The sequence below is a fragment of the Salmo salar genome, chromosome ssa17 (assembly GCF_905237065.1).
Source record: "Salmo salar chromosome ssa17, Ssal_v3.1, whole genome shotgun sequence".
In the NCBI taxonomy this organism is placed as follows: Eukaryota; Metazoa; Chordata; class Actinopteri; order Salmoniformes; family Salmonidae; genus Salmo; species Salmo salar.
The window spans coordinates 6,471,742-6,494,389 of NC_059458.1; the positions used below are offsets into that span (position 1 = coordinate 6,471,742).

General features: G+C 40.4%; 1 protein-coding gene across 5 annotated transcripts in view; it reads left to right on the forward strand.

Moving 5' to 3' along the window:
• LOC106575132 (zinc finger protein 385B) overlaps positions 1-22,648 on the forward strand; it is a 164,507-nt gene that overhangs the window by 118,789 nt on the left and 23,070 nt on the right. For all 5 annotated transcript variants that reach the window (XM_014151365.2, XM_014151361.2, XM_045698754.1 and 2 more), the window contains one exon: positions 14,047-14,157. In XM_014151365.2, coding sequence (XP_014006840.1) covers positions 14,047-14,157 — 111 coding nt within the window. The remainder of the gene's footprint in view (positions 1-14,046; positions 14,158-22,648) is intronic.

Below are 22,648 nucleotides of genomic sequence, written 5' to 3' on the forward strand. Positions count from 1 at the left end.
GGCTGCTGCCCTATATACAGTACATAGACATGGAATCACTGGCCACTCTTAAGGATCAGACCCTTTTTTCAATTTTTGCCTAAAATGACAAAAGCGAAAGCAAAACATTAGATTATGTTAGGAGAGTACATTGACACAAATAATCACACAGCCATTTTCCAAGCAAGCATATATGTCACATAAACCCAAACCACAGCTAAATGCAGCACTAACCTTTGATGATCTTCAACAGATGACACTCCTAGGACATTATGTTATACAATACATGCATGTTTTGTTCAATCAAGTTCATATTTATATCAAAAACCAGCTTTTTACATTAGCATGTGATGTTCAGAACTAGCATACCCACCGAAAACTTCTGGTGAATTTACTAAATTACTCATGATAAACATTGACAAAATACATAATTATTTTACGAATTATAGATACAGAACTCCTTTATGCAATCGCTATGTCTGATAAAATAGCTTTTCGGCGAAAGCACATTTTGCAATATTCTGAGTACATAGCTCGGCCATCAAGGCTAGCTATTCAGACCCGCCAACGTCAGGGCAGCCTAAACTCAGAATTACTATTAGAAAAATTGGATTACCTTTGTTGTTCTTTGTCAGAACGCACTCCCAGGACTTCTACTTCAACAACATGTCATAAATACAGCCATGTTGAATGGACCAAACTGCAGGTGGAATGTGGATACTCATCTTTTAATGTAAAGAATAACAAATTAAAGCAAAGTATACACAGGAAACCAATAACCACGAAACTCACGCCAGGCTTACTACAACCAAAAAGACTAGCAGTGTTAGCACAACCACCCACAAACCCAAGTGACAAACATACTCCTAAATATATGACTCCCAATCAAGAACAACGATCACCAGCTGTCCCTGACCGTACTTCGAAGCATGTCAAACGCTGTTTAAAATCAATTTTTATGCTATTTTCCTCGTAAAATAGCGATAATATTCCAACCGGGCAACGTTGTATTCATTCAAAGAGAGAAAGAAAAAAATGGCGAGTTCTCGTGACTGCGCATCTCCAGTCTCACTGTCCCCAGGCTGACCACTTACAAACTCTGCTCCTATACACCCCATTCCACTTTCTGGCGGCTTTAGAGAGCCAATGGAAGCCTTAGAAAGTGCCACGTAACAGCACAGATGCTGTAATTTTGATAGAGATGCAACAGAAGGACAACAAATTGTAAGACAGGGCACTTCCTGCATGGAATCTTCTCAGGTTTTTGCCTGCCATATGAGTTCTGTTATACTCACAGACACCATTCAAACAGTTTCAGAAACTTTAGAGTGTTTTCTATCCAAATCTGCATATTATAGTTTCTGGGCAGAAGTAGTAACCAGATTAAATCGGGTACGTTTTTTTATCCGGTCGTGAAAATACTGCCCCCATCTCAAAGAAGTTAACCTTTTGAGATGGGAAAACATGTTTTTCATTACGTTGAAGATGTGGTCTTTATGACAGCATGTCAAATAGCGGTGAAATCGTACATTTTCTTTTCAACAAGTTTACATATCAAAAGGCACAGAATTGGTGGATATACCCGGTGCACTAACTAGGGAATAGGATGCCATTTGGGATGCACCCATAGTCTTCGATGCCCAAAAGGGTTATGGCGGTAATGAATCATTGCTTTTATGGTTTTATAACAAACACCCACTTTCTTTTATTCTTCAATATGGTTTCTTGCTATTCAGTTTTTTTACTTTGAAGGTGAGATCTAAGACAGTGGAACAGAGAGACTGGGACTTTGATTCTACTCTTGTCAACTGAATGTTTATTCTATTAAATGATAAGCATTGTGGATAAACACGTTTGAAATTGATCGCTGCTCTGGCATTCGCACAGAGAATCAATGACTGCTGATTTTCCACATCTCTGCCTCCCTGCTGTTTGCTTAATCCCTCTAGTGGTTCTAATGGTTTTACTTACATAAACAAAAACTGTTGGTTTGACTTGATATCCCCTGTTTTCCTGTATACACATCTGTGTACATCATCCTTTTTCACCCAAACTCTCTCGCTCTCTTGCTGTCTCTCTCTCTCTCCATTAATCTCTGTCTTTCTCTCTATGCTCTTTCCCTCCCCTCTCTCTCTCTTCGGTGCAACTTTGGTTTTAGAAGTGGGGAGGGGGAAGATCAGCTTTAACATTATCATAAATTCAATTGTGAGTTTTAATACTTGGTTGCAAATCCTTTGCAGACAATGACTGCCTGAAGTCTGGAACCTATACACATATACAGCTGGGTTTCTTCTCTGGTGATACTCTGCCAGGCCTTTACTGCAGCTGTCTTCAATTCCTGCTTGTTCTTGCAGTGTTTTGCCTTCAGCAAGTGAAATGCATGCTCAATTGGATTCAGGTCAGGGGATTGACTTGGCCATTGCAGAACATTCCACGTGTTTGCCTTAAGAAAGTATTGGGTTGCTTTCGCAGTATGCTTCGGTCATTGTTCATCTGCACTGTGAAGTGCCGTCCAATGAGATTTGACGCATTTGGCTGAATCTGAGCAGATAATATACAGCCCTAACATTTCAGAATTCATCCTGCTGCTTTTGTCAGCAGTCACATCATCAATAAATGCAAAGGAACCAGAATCATTGGCAGCCATACATGCCCACGCCACAACACTACCTCCACCATGCTTCACAGATGAGGTGGTATGCTTCGGCTCATGAGTAGTTCCTTCCTTCTCCATACTCTTCTCTTCCCATCATTCTGGTACAAGTTGATCTTTGTCTCATCTGTCCATAGTTTCTGTTCCAGAACTGTACAGGTTTTTTGCAAACTCTAATCTGGTCTTCCGGTTTGAGGCTTACCAATGGTTTACATCTTTGGTAAACCCTTTGGTAAATACTTGGGATAGGATTAAGTAATCCTTCTAACACTCCCCCTCCCCCCCAAAAAAAGATATAGATGTACTATTGTAAAGTGGTTGTTCCGCTGGATATCATAGGTGAATGCACCAATTTGTAATAAGAGCGTCTGCTAAATGACGTAAATGTAAAAATGTAAATGTATTTGGGTCACAGACGTATAAGGTTTTCAAAGTAGCAAAAAAATACAACAGCAATTACAAAAAGCCATTTCAAGGCTTTTTTATGTTCATTGGAGTGTCACCTATGCCCTTATTTTAGTTATATTCAAGAATAAAGCCAATAATTCATTTTTATTGGGATTCATATGAATGTACCCTGGTAAAAGTGTTTTTTAATTTTATTTAATTTTATGCCCATTTTTCATAATCACAAGGTTATATACCCATGCCTAGACTGGCGGAAATAAAACTATGCAGAAAAAATGACATTATTTTATTTTGAATACCACATATTTGATGTGTCACGGGTTCAACTCGAAATTTGTTGAAGGTTTTGTACAAAAACTTCCTGCCTTACACTGAAAAAAATGCAAAAATCTATGAAAATATCTTTCACCTCATCCTTTGAGATTTGTTTTTGTCTCTCTGAGTCAACAAAACCAAGTTATTGTATTTTAATATAAAATACTGGTGTTATACTGTATGACAATATTTTGTTACCCTGAATGACACATATCACTACGGCACACAAATATTGATTAAATGTGATTCCTTCAGCAATAACAATTATGATCCTATGAACTATTATTAATAGCAGCAATAGTATTTTTCTTTTAGCAATTATTTTGTTGTTATAAAACTATGTAAAAAACAGGATAAGATGTTTAAAATGTGCAGGGTAACTGAACTTAGGTCGCTTCCATGCTAGAGAGAGAGAAATGACCCATATGCCACACACATAAAAAACATGGGTTTTACTATGCAACAAACATAATTTACTGGCACATGAGGTACAATTTCATTCACGTAGGATTAAATAAGCATTGAACATTTCAAACAAAGCATTAATTAAACATAGCTTAAAATCATCACGAAACAGTGGATATCTTTCTCAAATCATATCAGGCATTTGAAAGAAAATGCATACAAAATTATTCCACCAACATCAAAACAAAACATTTCTGTATTCTGAACATCAGAATATTAACCAAATCCATTGTCTGAACATCAAATGGAACTCATCAACGTTCTTAAGCTGAACTCATCAATCAACAACTTCTTTAAAACATGGATTTCTTTTTAGATTGCTTGTGTATGTCGTTTTCTTGTGTAGGCCTATGTAGTATTCTGTAGCCTAACTGGTGCGTAACTTGGAATTTGGACTAATAAAGCTCTGTAAACCTTTCCCAGTCAGAGTTGCAGAGTTTTGAATTCCTTCGTTTTATACGGCTCTGGTTCGGAGATTACTGCTTGGATATCCGACTTGAAGTAGTATGTGATGTCCTTAACTTGGGGCCATGCAAATGAATTATTTCTTTCAGCTGCTTGTTGCATGCAACTGATTTCCATCTCCTCTCCCACAAACTTCAGAACATGGCCGACAAATGGCTGGTAATCGTAATTGTCTATTACGAACTTTCCTTTTTCCTCTGGTGGTTTCACCGTCATGGACAGGCTGTCTTCTGTTTCTGCTTCTGCATTTTGCTTCTGAAAGTCCCACCTCTGCTGGAGCATCAAGGGATTTCTCTCGTTCTGGAGTCAAGGACTCAGATGGTTGCTCCAGCTCTGGAGGTGCAGGTTGATGTTGTTTTATAAAATAATAACATAAAAAGTATGTTTTCTGTGTTGTTGTTACAAAGGTTACTAGACGGTGAAAAGATGAAATCATCAAATATTTCAGAGAGATTTACTCACCTCATGACATTCATAAAAGGTATTCTTTGTGATGTCACACACTGTCACATGATTACCATCATGTGATAGGCTTTAAAATTGCTTTTTTCCTTTGTTATACTGAATGACATTGATGAAGCACAAAAGTCCGGACAAAAGTTATTCAAGTTTTGAAATATTTTTTAGATACTGTATGTCGCACATTATTCTATATATTGTTGCAAACACTAACACAATAATGCAGTGGGTGTTCATTTATATTTTTAGGAGGAATTTCTACATTTTAAAAACACATTTGTCATTAGAATTTTAACACGGACAGTTACACTAAAAGACATTTTGACAATTTAGACCTCAATAACTCCCTTAATTTAATAGTTTGCAACACAAATATTTCTGGGTCAAAAGAAGGGTAAGAGTTGAGTGATTTAATATTATATTTATACATATTTATATTTTTATGTTAAATGAATGGACTTCGGACACCAAATTTACACGTCTCGTCTTTAACCCATTTACTCTGGTGAAGTCTTCTCTTGATTGTTGACTTTGACACAGATATGCCTACCTCCTGGAGGGTGTTCTTGATCTGGCCAACTGTTGTGAAGGGTTTTTTCTTCACCAGGGAAACAATTATTCTATCTTCCACCACCATTGTTTTCTGTGGTCTTTCGGGCCTTTTGGAATTCCTGAGCTCACCAGTACGTTCTTTCTTCTTAAGAATGTACCAAATAGTTGATTTGGCCACACCTACTGTTTTTGCTATCTCTCTGATGGGTTTGTTTACATTTTTCAGCCTAATGATGGCTTGCTTCACTGGCAGTGACAGCACTTCGGACTTATTGAGGGTTAACAGCAACAGATTCCAAATGCAAATGCCACACTTGAAATCAACTCTAGACCTTTCAGCTGCTTACTTGTAAATGCACTAATGAGGGAATAACACACACCTGGCCATGGAACAGCTGTGCAGCCAATTGTCCCATTACTTTTGGGTGACAGCTAAAATAATAATAACTTGGTGAACGTCCAAATATTTATGGACCTGACTGAATGTTTTAGAAAATATATACAGTACCAGTCAAAGGTTTGGACACCTACTCATTCAAGGGTTTTTCTTTATTTTTACATTGTAGAATAATAGTGAAGACATCAAAATTATTAAATAAAACATATGGAATCATTTAGTAACCAAAAAAGTGTTAAACAAATAAAAATAGATTTTAGATTTTAGATTCTTCAAAGTAGCCACCCTTTGCCTTGAAGACAGCTTTGTACACTCTTGGCATTCTCTCAACCAGCTTCACCTGGAATGCTTTTCAACAGTCTTGAAGGAGTTCTCACATAAGCTGCTTTTCCTTCTCTCTGCAGTCCAACTCATCCCAAACCATCTCAATTGGGTTGAGGTCGGGTGATTGTGGAGGGCAGGTCATCTGATGAAGCACTCCATCACTCTCCTTCTTGGCCAAATAGCCCTTACACAGCCTGGAGGTGTGTTGTGTCATTGTCCTGTTGAAAAACAAATGATGGTCGACTAAGCGCTAAACCAGATGGGATGGCGTATTGCTGCAGAATGTTTTGGTAGCCATGCTGGTTACGTGTGCTTTGAATTCTAAATAAATCACTGACAGTGTCACCAGCAAACCACATCACACCTCCTCCATGCTTCACGGTGGGAACCACATATGCAGAGATCATCTGTTCACCTACTCTGCATCTCACAAAGACATGGCGGTTAAAACCAAAAATGTCAAATTTGGACTCATCAGACCAAAGGACAAATGTCCATTGCTTGTGTTTCCTGGCCCAAGCAAGCCTCTTCTTCTTATTGGTGTCATTTAGTAGTGGTTTCTTTCCATGATTTTGACCATGATCGTCTGATTCACGCAATTGATTTTGAGATGTGTCTGTTACTTGAACTCAGTGAAGCATTTATTTGGGCTGCAATTTCTGAGGCTGGTAACTCTAATGAACTTAACCTCTGCTGCAGCGGTAACTCTGGGTCTTCCATTCCTGTGGTGGTCCTCATGAGAGCCAGTTTCATCATAGGGCTTGATGGTTTTTGTGACTGCACTTAAAGAAACTTTCAAAGTTCTTGAAATTTTCTGAGTTCACTGACCTTCATGTCTTAAAGTAATGATGGACTGTTGATTCTCTTTGATATTTGTGCTGTTCTTGCCATAATAAGAACTTGGTCTTTTACCAAATAGGGCTATATTCTGTATACCAACCATACCTTACCACAACACAACTGATAGGCTCAAACGCATTAAGAAGGAAAGAAATTCCATAAATTAACTTTTAACAAGGCACACCTGTTAATTGAAATGCATTCCAGATGACTACCTCATGAAGCTGGTTGAGAGAATGCCAAGAGTGTGCAAAGCTGTTATCAAACCAAAGGGTGGCTACTTTGAAGAATCTCAAATATAAAATGTATTTTGATTTGTTTAACACTTTTTTGGTTACTACATGTTTCCATATGTATTATTTCATAGTTTTAATGTCTTCATTATGTAACGGCTGTCTGAAGTAGTAGACCAAGGTGCAGCGTGGAATTTGTTCATCTTTTATTTTAGATGAAAAAAGGCAATTCACAAAGAAAAAACAGACGACAGCCAAACAGTCCTGTCAGGTATCCTAACACACTAAACAGAAAACATCTACCCACAAAACCCAAAGGAAAAACATGCTGCCTAAGTATGACTCCCAATCAGCAACAATGATGTACAGCTGTTCCTGATTGGGAGCCATACCCGGCTGAAGCAATGCAATCCCCAACATAGAAATACAGACATAGAATGCCCACCCAAATCACACCCTGACCAAACCTAAATAGAGACATAAAAAGGCTCTCTCAGGTCAGGGCGTGACACACTATTATTCTACAATGTAGAAAATAATAAAAAATAAAGATAAACCCTTGAATGAGTAGGTGTGCAGTGGCGGTTCTAGACCATTTCAACTGGGGGGGCCAAGCTGGGGCCAGTTGTACTGTTAGAGGGGCAAGTTACATTAGACGGTATTGTTGTCATAACGTTTTCTTCACTGCATTGCAGGCAAACTTGCAGATGCATGTGGTACGATACTGTTGTGTTCCGCCTAAAGCCGTCCCTCTAGAAAATGTATGGGTTAAATTAGTGTTCCGCGTTGCCACTGTCTAATAACGGATATAAAAAAATAACAATAGCAAAAATTAGTTGTGTAAAAATGATTTCATACTCCACATTTAGGGGGGCCACAAGGGGGTCCAAAATTGTTGTCACAGGGGCACTGGCACCCCCTTTAACTTCCAGACTGATTTCTTGAGATGTTGCTTCAATATATCCACATATGTTTCCTGCCTCATGATGCCATCTATCTTAAATTTACATTTACATTTACATTTAAGTCATTTAGCAGACGCTCTTATCCAGAGCGACTTACAAAATGGTGCATTCACCTTATGATATCCAGTGGAACAACCACTTTACAATAGTGCATCTAAATCTTTTAAGGGGGGGGTTAGAAGGATTACTTTATCCTATCCTAGGTATTCCTTAAAGAGGTGGGGTTTCAGGTGTCTCCGGAAGGTGGTGATTGACTCCGCTGTCCTGGCGTCGTGAGGGAGCTTGTTCCACCATTGGGGTGCCAGAGCAGCGAACAGTTTTGACTGGGCTGAGCGGGAACTGTGCTTCCTCAGAGGTAGGGGGGCCAGCAGGCCAGTGGTGGATGAACGCAGTGCCCTTGTTTGGGTGTAGGGCCTGATCAGAGCCTGAAGGTATGGAGGTGCCGTTCCCTTCACAGCTCCGTAGGCAATCACCATGGTCTTGTAGCGGATGCGAGCTTCAACTGGAAGCCAGTGGAGAGAGCGGAGGAGCGGGGTGACGTGAGAGAACTTGGGAAGGTTGAACACCAGACGGGCTGCGGCGTTCTGGATGAGTTGTAGGGGTTTAATGGCACAGGCAGGGAGCCCAGCCAACAGCGAGTTGCAGTAATCCAGACGGGAGATGACAAGTGCCTGGATTAGGACCTGCGCCGCTTCCTGTGTGAGGCAGGGTCGTACTCTGCGAATGTTGTAGAGCATGAACCTACAGGATCGGGTCACCGCCTTGATGTTAGTGGAGAACGACAGGGTGTTGTCCAGGATCACGCCAAGGTTCTTAGCACTCTGGGAGGAGGACACAAGGGAGTTGTCAACCGTGATGGCGAGATCATGGAACGGGCAGTCCTTCCCCGGGAGGAAGAGCAGCTCCGTCTTGCCGAGGTTCAGCTTGAGCTGGTGATCCGTCATCCACACTGATATGTCTGACAGACATGCAGAGATGCGATTCGCCGCCTGGTTATCAGAAGGGGGAAAGGAGAAGATTAATTGTGTGTCGTCTGCATAGCAATGATAGGAGAGACCATGTGAGGATATGACAGAGCCAAGTGACTTGGTGTATAGCGAGAATAGGAGAGGGCCTAGAACAGAGCCCTGGGGGACACCAGTGGTGAGAGCGCATGGTGCGGAGACAGATTCTCGCCACGCCACCTGGTAGGAGCGATCTGTCAGGTAGGACGCAATCCAAGCGTGGGCCGCGCCGGAGATGCCCAACTCGGAGAGGGTGGAGAGGAGGATCTGATGGTTCACAGTATCAAAGGCAGCAGATAGGTCTAGAAGGATGAGAGCAGAGGAGAGAGAGTTAGCTTTAGCAGTGCGGAGAGCCTCCGTGACACAGAGAAGAGCAGTCTCAGTTGAATGCCCAGTCTTGAAACCTGACTGATTAGGATCAAGAAGGTCATTCTGAGAGAGATAGCAGGAGAGCTGGCCAAGGACGGCACGTTCAAGAGTTTTGGAGAGAAAAGAAAGAAGGGATACTGGTCTGTAGTTGTTGACATCGGAGGGATCGAGTGTAGGTTTTTTCAGAAGGGGTGCATCTTGTGAAGTGCACCAGTCTCTCCTGCAGCAAAGCACCCCCACAACATGATGCTGCCACCCACGAGCTTCACGGTTGGGATGGGGTTCTTCGGCTTGCAAGCCTCCCCTTTTTCCTCCAAACATAACGATGGTCATTATGGCCAAACAGTTCTATTTTTGTTTCACCAGACCAGAGGACATTTCTCCAAAAATGTCCCCCCTTGTGCAGATGCAAACCGTAGTCTGGCTTTTTAATGGCGGTTTTGGAGAATTTGCTTCTTCCTTGCTGAGTGGCCTTTCAGGTAATGTCAATATAGGACTCGTTTTACTGTGGATATAGATACTTTTGTACCTGTTTCCTCCAGCATCTTCACAAGGTCCTTTGCTACTGTTCTGGGATTGATTTCACCAAAGTACGTTCATCTCTAGGAGACAGAATGCGTCTCCTTCCTGAGCGGTATGACGGCTGCATGGTCCCATGGTGTTTTTACTTGCGTACTATTGTTTGTACAGATGAACGTGGTACCTTCAGGCATTTGGAAATTGATGAACCAGACTTGTGGAGGTCTACCGTTTTTTTCTGAGGTCTTGGCTGATTTCTTTTGATTTTTCCCATGATGTCAATTAAAGAGCCATTGAGTTTGAAGGTAGGCCTTGAAATTCATCCAAAGGTACACCTCCAATTGACTCAAATTATGACAATTAACCTATCAGAACTTCTAAAGCCATAACATAATTTTCAGGAATTTTCCAAGCTGTTTAAAGGCACAGTCAACTTAGTGTATGTAAACTTCTGACCCACTGGATTTGTGATGCAGTGAATTATAAGTGAAATAATCTGTCTGTAAATAATTGTTCCAGAAATTACTTGTGTCATGCACTAAGTATATGTCCTAACCGACTTGCCAAAACTTTAATTCGTTAACAAGAAATTTGTGGATTGGTTGAAAAACGAGTTTTAATGACTCTAACCTAAGTGTATGTAAACTTCCGACTTCAACTGTATATATTTATATATATTTATAATTCTGATAAGTCTCCAGTATCAACATTTCCAAGCAAACAAAAAAAGGGACAATCTGTAAACATGTTGAAATAAAAGAACATACTCTTCGCCAGAATTCAGTCAGCCTTCACAAGACCACAACATATGCAAATATGTCCCCTTTGTGCTTTAAACCTCAAGCAGAATAATACAATTCCTGAGTGCATGATATTCAGTTTCACTGGCATATAGTACATTCAATGGATTGTTTTATCTGCAGTAATTTATGCCAGAGATTACTGCAGTTTAAACTTAAACTGCTATCCTGTAGCTACTGTAGGTCTACCCATCAATTCAAGATGGAACTTTGTATCATTCACATCATATACTGCAAAATTCACCTGAGCTCCGTAGACTGGTCTTCCTTGGCTGTCTGACCCTGCTGGGACCCTGTCACTATCTGATCCTGCTAAGACATGATGAGCATAGTGTTGGGTACTGACTGCACTAGAGGGCTGCATTCCCAAGGGATGCCTGCGGGACTTGCGAGTCCCCACAGAGATCATTGCGGGGCGGTCAGCATTTTTCATGCTGCAGGCAGGTGCGGGCAGTCAGACAGACAACTTTGGGATGAAAATAGTTTTGTTGTCCAGCTGATTATTTTTGAAACAGTCCTTTTTCTGCTTTGTATGCTTAATACCTATTGTATTAAAATCACATATTTTTCGCACTATTCACACACTCAGAATTCCCAGCTTCACCTTCAGTAGCCTACCTCTCCTAGTTGGGCGTGAGAGTTCAAGTGCGCCTAGTATGTGTGGTCTCATTGAAATAGAGTAGGCTGCCTACATGGGTGGAGAATCACGTGGCAGTTAACCTGAATTGGAAATTAACTTAAATATGATTAGACTGTACTTTACTAGTGTCTGTAAATACATAATGATAATGAAAATAAGTGGAGGGCGCTCACCCAACGTGAGTCAAAGTGCAATCTAAAAAATGTAATCATCATTGAAAAGGAAAAGGCACAACACGCACATAAACGGGGCTACTATGGTGAGCGGAGTGTTGCGCCTTTTAATTTTCAATAAGTATGGATTACCCATTTATTTGTCTTTGCCTGCAAATCATACTCCTAAAAGGTAGGCTATATCATGTAGGACTATGCAAAATGTCACAAGTCTCGCTGTCATCATTCTCTCTGCTTCCAGTTCAGTAGCCATACTTATGAGATCAGGTGTGCGTTTGGTCCCAATTAAATAGAGTAGGCTATAGACCGAGGTAAAGACAGTTTCAAGTTGGATATTCGATGGATATTCGCGCTTTCAAACCTCAATAGCTTTCATACCACTTGAGCCACAGACTCCAAATAAGTGTCATGATGTTGGGAAAATGATTTTCACGATTTGGACATTAATTCGCTTTCCAAAGCTAATAAACATAGAAATGTGAGCAGCATTTTGTATTCCTAGTTGAATTAGTTAGGGAGTGTAAACAAAGTACAAACTTTTTTTACATTCGAATTTCAATAGCTCCTTGGTCATGTGACCTACTGACTTCAAACACGGTTCAGAATGTCCACTCAGTGGGCCTACACATTGCACACCCTTTAGTACTATTAAACTATTACTATTGACATTTTAAATTTAGAAAAATGTATGTAAAAATGTGTGAGATAAGTGGACAAACTAAAGGGTGTGCAATGTGTAGGCCCACTGAGTGGACATTCTGAACCTTGTTTGAAGTCAGTAGGTCATATGACCAATGAGCTATTGAAATTCAAAAATTTAAATAAATAGTTTAAAATAGTGCGAGATGTAAATCGACAAAACAAAAGTGTGCGCAATGTGTGTCTATGCCATCGGGTTAGCTACAACCAGTTTTAGGAGTAATGGCTAAAGAGCTATTGAAATTCGAAATGTTTGATTTGTCACTATGCTGACGGTCCCTAACTGCTGTTGGTGGACGTAAGGAAAGCTACGGGCAAATATCAGTCGAATATCCAACCTGAAACTGTCTTTACCTCGGTGGCTATAGCCTATGTATACATGGGCAGAGAAGCACTGGGCAGTTATCCTAAATAGGCCCATGATTAGGCTATAAGTTAGGCTATAGTTTACTACATTGAATAGTAATAGGCCTAAATATTGATCACACATATTTCTCCGTCTGAAAATCTTCCTACTCCTAAAGGATAGGCTATGAAAATAGCTCAAGAAAAAGTGCAAGTCTCTCTAATTCTGCTCTCTTCAAACTACATCTACACATATTGGCTGATAAAGCCCAGTAATACAATGTAAGGGCCATGTGAGAATCTCTGGTATTTTAACCTATTTCTTAAGTTATTATTGCACATTTGATATTGACTATAGGGTTCCTGGGAACATGGCAGGCAAGTGAGCTACGTCACATATGCCTAAAATAACATTGCGGCACTGCAGTTGGGTTTGGGACCAGTTCTTGCAGTAGGGAGTGGGAGTCCGACAGAAAACCAGCAGGTGCGGGCGGGAGCAGGATGAAGAAATCGGTCCAGCGCAGATCACTACTGTGCACCATGACAGTGAAGCCTGTAATTTTAGAGCTGTTTTTTACTGTGTCAGTGTGAAAAGTAGGGAATTAGCTTGGGAAACTGACAGATCAGTAACGTTACATTGACATACTGACTAATATAACTCACATTGCACTGAAAAAACATCAGAATATCAATCTTCGATTGTATGGCTGGTGGTTTCACCGTTTGATTCAGGTCTAGTTTGATTGAGGCAAAAATAATGGTACATCAACTGGCGAAAGCTTGCCAGGTTCATTTACTTGTTAAACATGACAAAACAAAGGCTACAAAACTTTTCCATACAAACAACTGCTGTTAGATAACGATATGACGTGGTTATTACTACTATCTGACAGATAACTACAGGCTAGAGCTGACCTGGCTGTGGTGGCTACTGTAGTTTATTCATTCACCTCAGTCGAAAGGGGATGAAACATTAAATAACGTTACATGTCAGTTACAATACTAGCTCAGCACTGCGAATAAACAATAGTTTCGTTTTTTTCTGTTAGGTTATACAGCAGTAGCCAGTACACACTGAACTATGTTCAACTCTTCCGTGTAGGTCCAGCCAACCTTCCAGAAACGTTGCCTTCACACAGCCTGTCAGCCTGCTCTGTGGTGTCCGGTCCGATAAACACTCCAAAAGAGCCTACCCGACCGCTCGGAGGCATCTGCATTGTCTTAAAGCACACCGTGTCACGTTTTGTATCACATTCCAACTATCAAACTGGGGGGGACAGAAATGCAATTTCAGAATGTGTGTGTGTGGGGGGGGGGGCATTTCCCACCCGTTCCCAGTCAAAGTTGCGCCCCTGCTCTCACACACACATACTCTCTCTCCTTTTCTCTTTTCTCCCCCTTTATTTTTAATCTGGTCTCTATGTGCTCTGCTTGTTTTCCAGATGGACCCTGTGCAGAAGGCCGTAATTAATCACACATTTGGAGTCTCCATCGCACCGAAGAGAAAGCAAGTTATTTCCTGCAACATCTGCCAACTGCGCTTCAACTCAGATGTGAGTATATGGGAATCCCTTCTCTCTCTCTTTCTCACTCTCACTCACTCTCACTCTCTCTCTCACAGCTTTGTGCATTGTCATTTGTCTTCAGGTAGCTTTATTAAGTTGTGTGAAGTGTGTGTTCCCCAGACAGTCTACTCTAAAGGTTCAGGGAGTACGCTAATATATGATTAATACAATTAATGATATCAAGACATCTATTTGCCGGCGTCCATATTAGGACAAATGTAAGTTGTCAGTAAGGTCTCTGACAGTCAATCAACTCTATAGGATGTTATGGATTATGCAGAAGGGGAATATTTTTAAATGTGTTCTTTATTTAACCTTTATTTAACGAGGCAAGTCAGTTAAGAACAAATTCTTATTTACAATGATGGCCAAACCCTTCCCTAACGCGGACGACGCTGGGCCAATTGTGCGCCGCCCTATGGGACTCCCGATCACGACAGGTTGTGATACAGTCCGGTATCTAACCAGGGTCTGTAGTGATGCCTCTAGCACTGAGATGCAGTGCCTTAGACCGCTGTGCCACTCGGGAGCTAAAAACAGTGGGGTGGACACGGCGATTTGCTATTCGTTAACATACTGCTTGTTGTGTCTCCTGTTTAATGCCTCTTCAATTGACAGCAACTGGGCTCTATTGTCCTCGGTCCAAGTGTTCTCCTCTCTCATTCTCTCGCCAGACATGTGAAATGACTGAGGGTGTTTGAGACTGTTGTAGACAGGCAGCGTTCAGGAGAGCTTAAGCATTGCAGTGTTTAAGTATTGTGGAGTTGACATTCTCTACCCTGTGTAATTAGGTAGCAGTTATTGACTCTGAAAGGCTCATCAAATGGATGCAGTCAGAGAGAGACAGTGACAGAGAGAGGAGGAAAAAAGAGCGAGATCTTGTGAAATAAGCCCTACTGTGGAAGAGGAGGGTTCCACTGTCCTCCACTCATCATGGTCATAAAATCAAACAAACCACAGCACTTTGGGCGAAACAGGACTTGGAACATTGACTTTTAAGTTTCCTTACCAACTCCTTTGGGACATAATGGAAGTTTCAAGGGAGGGTATCAAGGGAGGTTCTTTCTTGTCAGTGTGTTTCAATGGTTATCCAAGAATCTTCAGTTTCTACTGAACTGTAGTGCTGAACTCTTATTCCTGGACTCATCAGTGTTTCGGAGCAAGAATGCTGATCTAGGATCAGTTATGTATTTTCGATCATGATGAATTAGATTACATGGACATAGGGGGACCTGATTCTAGATTAGCACTCCTACTCTGAAATGCTTTATTTACATTTACATTACATTTACATTTAAGTCATTTAGCAGACGCTCTTATCCAGAGCGACTTACAAATTGGTGCATTCACCTTATGATATCCAGTGGAACAACCACTTTACAATAGTGCATCTAAATCTTTTAAGGGGGGGGTTAGAAGGATTACTTTATCCTATCCTAGGTATTCCTTAAAGAGGTGGGGTTTCAGGTGTCTCCGGAAGGTGGTGATTGACTCCGCTGTCCTGGCGTCGTGAGGGAGCTTGTTCCACCATTGGGGTGCTTTATGAAAAAGTTGGTTACTATGTGCCATGGTTACTGTGTGATTGAGAGCATAGCTGATACAATATCAACAACATTGCAGAGGCATTCCACGCCAGACTGCCCATAATATAATTATGATGTTTTGCGTCTTCCCCAAATTAAATTCATATAAAGGTCCGGGATTCAATCCGATCAAACTTTGTCAGCAATGTACGTTTTAAAGCCAATGTTCCCGTGTTCGCAGAGACCAAATTCACAGTAAATGCTGCAAATGGCAGATTTGGTCACTTATAAGTGCCTAAATTGGAACGTAGTGGCTGTACAGTAACATTCTATACAGTACATGACGTCGGAGCCCAGGGTCTCCACTTTACAGCTCTGTATACTATTCAACTGACAGCTGTTCTAACCTTGAGCAGCAACTGCAACAAGAAGATGCCCCCATCCTCACAGCTAATTGGGCTACTTTGGCAAATGTTTTGTCTGAGTGAGAGGAATGTGCACTTCACATTTCCGTATTATAAAATTCATGTAATTTACAGTGTCAATGTTTATGATCACTATGTTTGATGTACAGTTACAAGGATGACATGGCATTATATACCCTGTGTTGTTCTGAACAGAATGAGCCTATATTTGTCGTATTGTGGAGAAAATTTGCCATGGAACATGCACTTGAATGCACTCATGACTCCATTCTGTGGGCACCAAACTTGTTATCTCTGAAGTGCCTTGTGAAAGGCTATCGCTGTAAGATCGTATTGTATAGCTAGTCATGTCAGCAATAGAATAAGCTTTCAAATGTTGCCCACCTGACCCAGATTGCGATTTATAGTGGGCTGTTTTTGGATTGCGTAAACATCAGTAATTGTGTGATGGTGGGGATGCAGGGCTGTGTTCCAAACAAAAAACTACAAGAATGCTTGCTTCAGTTCCTCAATGGCACAGCTAGGCGAGCAAAAAAAATCACATAATAATGAAATGACTTAAGAAATGTGCACACTTTGGAGAGGTGTGTGGTCTCTTGGAGACACCAGTTAGATCTCTAATTCAAACCCTTGTCTTTTTTTGTCTTATGTTGCACGTACCCTAGATTTCCATGAATTCTTATTATATTACTGAATGTATCCAGAGTATATTCAGATTTCGTTATTGACAGATGCTGCAAAAAGTACAGTAAATGTAAAATGCACATTAAACCAACAGTGTAATGTGTCATGTCTGGACTATCATTAAATGTGAAGACGTATTTAAATCAAATCAGTTCTCTAGGTTTAATTGTTACGTGATTAATCCCGTAAACATTAATTAACTAGGAAGTTTGGGCACCACGGGAAAATGTTTAGAGTTACAGAGTTATAATTTCCAGAATATAACTCTAATTAATTACAGTCTTCCATTAATGATTATTAATTGTTACCTTCTATCAGTCTCATCTGAACGTCGTAAAAGTCTTTGTTATCGGCACAAACCCTAGTTTCAATAATGAATCAGCAACATACAAATTGGTTTAATTATGTATTTACTAACTAAATAAATAATCACAGAAATGCATCAGAAACAAACAGTAGATATTGGTTACTAACAATGATAGAAAAGTCACTAGTGAGCTAAGCCGATATGATGGCTTGGTAGACAAAGGGAAGGGGGTGTGGACTGAGAAAGAGCGGGAAAGACAACATGGATTCACTACACACAGTCTATAATTATATTAATTGAAATGCTAATCCTTTTCCCATGAACGGCCACTCATTCGAAAAGAAATTACAATTTATATTTACGCCCTTATCTTGTTGTTGTTTTCTCTGTTGGAATCCTCGATCGTCCTGTAGGGTTCATCAGAGTCTCTGGTTAACTTTAATTGAAGTCACAAAGTCTTTCGTGGTTGTAGGCGGTTAGAATGGATACTTCAGATGTTCTCATGGAATAGATGCTTCGACGGTTGTCGGTATTCTCATCCTAGGTTTACGTAATTTCTAGCTACACTCTAGTAATTTGTGTCGTCTAGAATTTCTTACTTATTCTGTAGTGAATCGAGAGTCTCATAGTTTAACCATTTCCAGCTGTGTAGCCAATACTCCACGTGGGATGGTTTTCTAGTCTTATCGTTTGTAGGGGTCTTAACCATTCACAACCACAGCTCATGCTGGGGTTTGCTTAGTCTGATGTGAATTGGGTCATCCCTCTCCAACCAATGTCTGTTCACTTGGGTCAGCTGAGTCAGCATAAAATTACTTATGAAAACAATTCTCTCATTTAGAAGGCTAACATTACATTTAATCTTTTTACAAATAGTTTAATATTTAAACATTTCAATTGCACAACAATTCCATGTGAATCTGAACTAGAATGTGTAGACTTTCCAAGATATAATTTATGTTGTCCTATCATCAGATATAATGTCCCAAACAACAACTGATCTGACATCATATTCTTTAAGTACCAACGGACACTTTGAACTGATTGGATTATAGAAATATTATTCCATTCCCTAACCTTTTTATTTTACTGTATTGCAAAGTCTCTCTCTGTGGTAACAAAGGATTTTCGAAAGTCCATTATATAGAGTGGAGAGAGAGAGTTTCGGTATTTATGGGGAGGTCATAAACCGGTGGGGGGGAAAAGAGAGAAAGGTGGTTTTATGACCCTCACCCAACAGGGCAAAGTCATGACAAATGTTTGGATTCAGTCTTGTGTCAGGTGAACTGTTGTGTCCTCACCTTTGGTTTAATAATTTCTCCATAATCTCCAAAGTGATCCCTTTCAGTTGCTACCATGGTTATGCATATGCTTCTCATATTTCTTCTGGTAGAAACATTTTAATTTGACTCTTTCCAATACTCACCCTCATATTACAGATGGCGTCCTGAGTTAGGCCAAAATGTCACAAAGTTTCTAACTTAAATGAATTATTTCTCAAATTATTTTGAATACAGATTTCAAATGTATGCCAAACACCCTTCCCTCCAAGGACTTTTCTACAGATTTTAAAGAATATCCAAAACATCATGATTATCATTTGGCCAAACCGGCATGCATTTGCCCTGCATTATTGATCAAAGATAATTAAAAATATAAAACCAACTAATACCTTGTTTTAAGGATTGAAGGCTCTGTGTCACTCTCAATGGGCCTTGTCAGTTTCTATATGAAATCTATAATCATTGGCTTTGTCAATGTTATATTGCCCTTCATCTCTCTCCATGCAAAACCATGTCATTTAATATTCCCTCGCCCCACTTGTCAGGCGATTCAAACCCCACAGGCCATGTGGTAGCCTCTGGGAGGCAGGTAGAAAAGCAGAGGTACAGTGCATTGGAAAGAATTCAGACCCCTTGACTTTTTCTACATTTTGTTACATTACAGCCTTATTCTAAAATTGATGAAATAGTTTTTTTCCCTTCATCAATCTACACACAATACCCCATAATGACAAAGCAAAAACAAGTTTTGAGATTTTTTGCAAATTTAAAAAATAAAATAATGAAATATCACATTTATATAATTATTCAGACCCTTTACTCAGTACATTGTTGAAACACCTTTGGCAGTGATTACAGCCTCACGTTTTCTTGGGTATGAAGCTACAAGCTTGGCACACCTGTATTTGGGGAGTTTCTCCCATTCTTCTCTGCAAATTCTCTTAAGCTCAGTCAGGTTGGATGGGGAGCGTCGCTGCACAGCTATGTTCAGGTCTCTCCAGAGATGTTTGATCGGGTTCAAGTTTGGGATCTGGCTGGGCCACTCAAGGACATTCAGAGACTTGTCCCGAAGCCACAATTGCATTGTCTTGGCTGTGTGCTTAGGATTGATGTCCTGTTGGAAGGTGAACCTTCACCCCAGTCTGATGGCCTGAGCGCTCTGGAGCAGGTTTTCATCAAGGATCTCTCTGTACTTTGCTCCGTTCATCTTTCCCTCGATCCTGACTAGTCTCGCAAAAAGTGCCGCTGAAAAACATCACCACAGCATGATGCTGCCACCATGCTTCACCGTAGGGATGGTGCTAGGTTTCCTCCAGACATGACGCTTGGCATTCAGGCCAAAGAGTTCAATCATTATTTAATCAAACCAGAGAATCTTGTTTCTCATGATCTGAGAGTCTTCAGGTGCCTTTTGGCAAACTCCAAGGGGGCTGTCATGTGCCTTTTACTGAGGAGTGGCTTCCGTCTGGCCACTCTACCATAAAGGCCTGATTGGTGGAGTGCTGCAGAGATGGTTGTCCTTCTGGAAGGTTCTACCATCTCCACAGAGGAACTTTAGAGCTCTGTCAGAGTGACCATCGGGTTCTTAGTCACCTCCCTGACCAAGACCCTTCTCCCCCGATTGCTCAGTTTAGCCAGGCGAACGGCTCTTGGAAGAGCCTTTGTGGTTCCAAACTTCTTCCATTTAAGAATAATGGAGGCCAATGTGTTCTTGGGGACTTTAAATGCTGCAGACATTTTTCAGTACCCTTCCCCAGATCTGTGCCTCGACACAATCCTGTCTCTGAGCTCCAAGGACAATCCCTCGACCTCATGGCTCTTAAATGCACTGTCAACTGTGGACGTTATTTAGACAGGTGTGTGCCTTTCCAAATCATGTACAATCAATTGAATTTATGACAGGTGGAATCCAATCAATTTGTAGAAACATCTCAAGGATGATCAATGGAAGCAGGATGCACCTGAGCCCAATTTCGATTCCAACGCAAAGGGTCTGAATACTTACGTAAATAAAGTGTCTGTTTTTTCCATTTAATACATTTGCAAAAATTTCAAAAAACCTGTTTTCACTTTGTCATTATGGGGTATTGTGTGTAGATTGATGAGATTAGAATAAGGCTGTAACGTAACAAAATGTGGAAAAAGTCAACGGGTCTGAATACTTTCTCAATGCACATTTATTGTCATATTTCTGAAGTGGACTGACAGGTAATTAGGGTCAATTTCATTAGGACACACAATGGAAAACAAAAAGGAGCTTTTCTTATTGGACGAGTCTAGGTAGTTCCTCCCTATTTCAGTCTGTTTTCTTCAGTTTGGTGCCTAATGAACACGACTTTGTTTCAGTGAGGATGTATGGAGGGACAGAGACCATCGACCTGTTAAAGTAGACAGATAATGGAGGAAACCCAACCAATCAAAAATTCAGTAGAGTTCGCAACTTCCTGACATCCCACAAGTTTGCCTCATGCGCTTTGGTTAGAGATGAATATAATTACCTTTGACACTGAAATATGATACTGTGTGTCTGTGTGCCCGTGCGTGTGTGTGCGTACATGCGTGTGTGCATGCATGCCAAACTGGGTTAAATACTTCTGAAATCATTATAAAAACATTAGCTGGGTTTTGAGATTGCCTGCCACAATGGAACCAATAGAATAGTCACAAAAGTGCAAACTGCACCTTCTGCACTTTAAGTAGGCTAAAGCAAACGCTTAAAGTATTTGAAGGGTTTCAAATAGTATTTGAACCCAGGTGTTTGTTGCGTGCGTGCGTGTCTGTGATTGGCACTACAGATTAAAATGTGATTGATATAATCCGGTTCCATGTATGTTCCCCTCAAGACACGTACTCTGAGTGAAGATCTAACCCAAAGAATATTTCCCAAATCAAGCTAGTGAAGTTAGATAGCAATTTACAGTATTAAATCCGCTGCCACTGTTATTGTATTTTTGGGGGTGAAGCATTAGTGGATTGAAAAGGAATAAGATAACCACGAACACTTTGATGTATTACTTCTATGTTTGAGTCCCACATGGCACTCTATTCCCTATTTAGTGCATGACCTATGGGTTCTGGTCAAAAGTAGTGCACTTTATAGGGATAGCGTGCCATTTGGGATGATTCCTATATCTAGACGGCAGAGAATAATCAGATAGGATAAAAGCTGATTCATTGAAGAGAAGGAAGAAGCTTTTATCCACTGAAAAGAGGATCCATTGATCTTTCTAAGGAAACTTTATTGAGTAGTTTTATATGTAGGCTTCTACTATACCTGTAGAGTCTCTAAACACTACAGCTACAGTGGCATCCAAAGAAATAAACTCAGCAAAAAAAGAAACGTTCCTTTTTCAGGACCCTGTCTTTCAAAGATAATCCAAATAGCTTCACAGATCTTCACTGTAAAGGGTTTTAACACTGTTTCCCATGCTTATTCAATGAACCACAAACAATTAATGAACATGCGCCTGTGGAACGGTCGTTAAGACACTAACAGCTTACAGACGGTAGGCAATTAAGGTCACAGTTATGAAAACTTACATTTACATTTTCCCTTTGCCAACATAATTCCCACTCCAGTATGTCTCAAAATAAAGACATTACATGTCTCCTTAATTTTCTCCTTCTTTAATTGAAGTGACTATTACAAAATTACAAAGGAGCCTTCGGTACTCTGCAGCAGCATGAGCTGTGAGAAGCCTTAACCCTCCTGTTGTGTTCGTTTCATGTTAATTAATTCTGTGTTCCCTGTCCAAAATGACAATGACCCATTATAGCTGATTATAAATCCATAATAATACATATATTATCACCTAAAGTTGTGTTAGATCTATTAATCAACTTAAGTTCTTGTGAACATTACATGTTTTGTGTGACATTAATGCTAGTACGAACTCGGACCCAGGCGCAGAGAAACACAGTAGGCAGAGGTAAGGGTAAATCCAGAATGTTCACCTAAGGTCTTCATAGAAAAACAACAACGCAAGGCCACACGAGAACACTGAACAAAACTGGAGACCTGAGCAACTGGCCCAGTCCACAGAGGAACTTAAATAGTCATCCAGCAGGTGATCCCAATAAGCCTAGTCAGGGTCACCTGAATACTAGAAGTAACTCAAGGGTGCTCTCCAGTGGCAACCTCAAGTAGTACACTCAAGGGAGAAAACCTGACCTGTGACATTTTTTTACATTTTACATTTTACATTTACATTTTAGACATTTAGCAGACGCTCTTATCCAGAGCGACTTACAAATTGG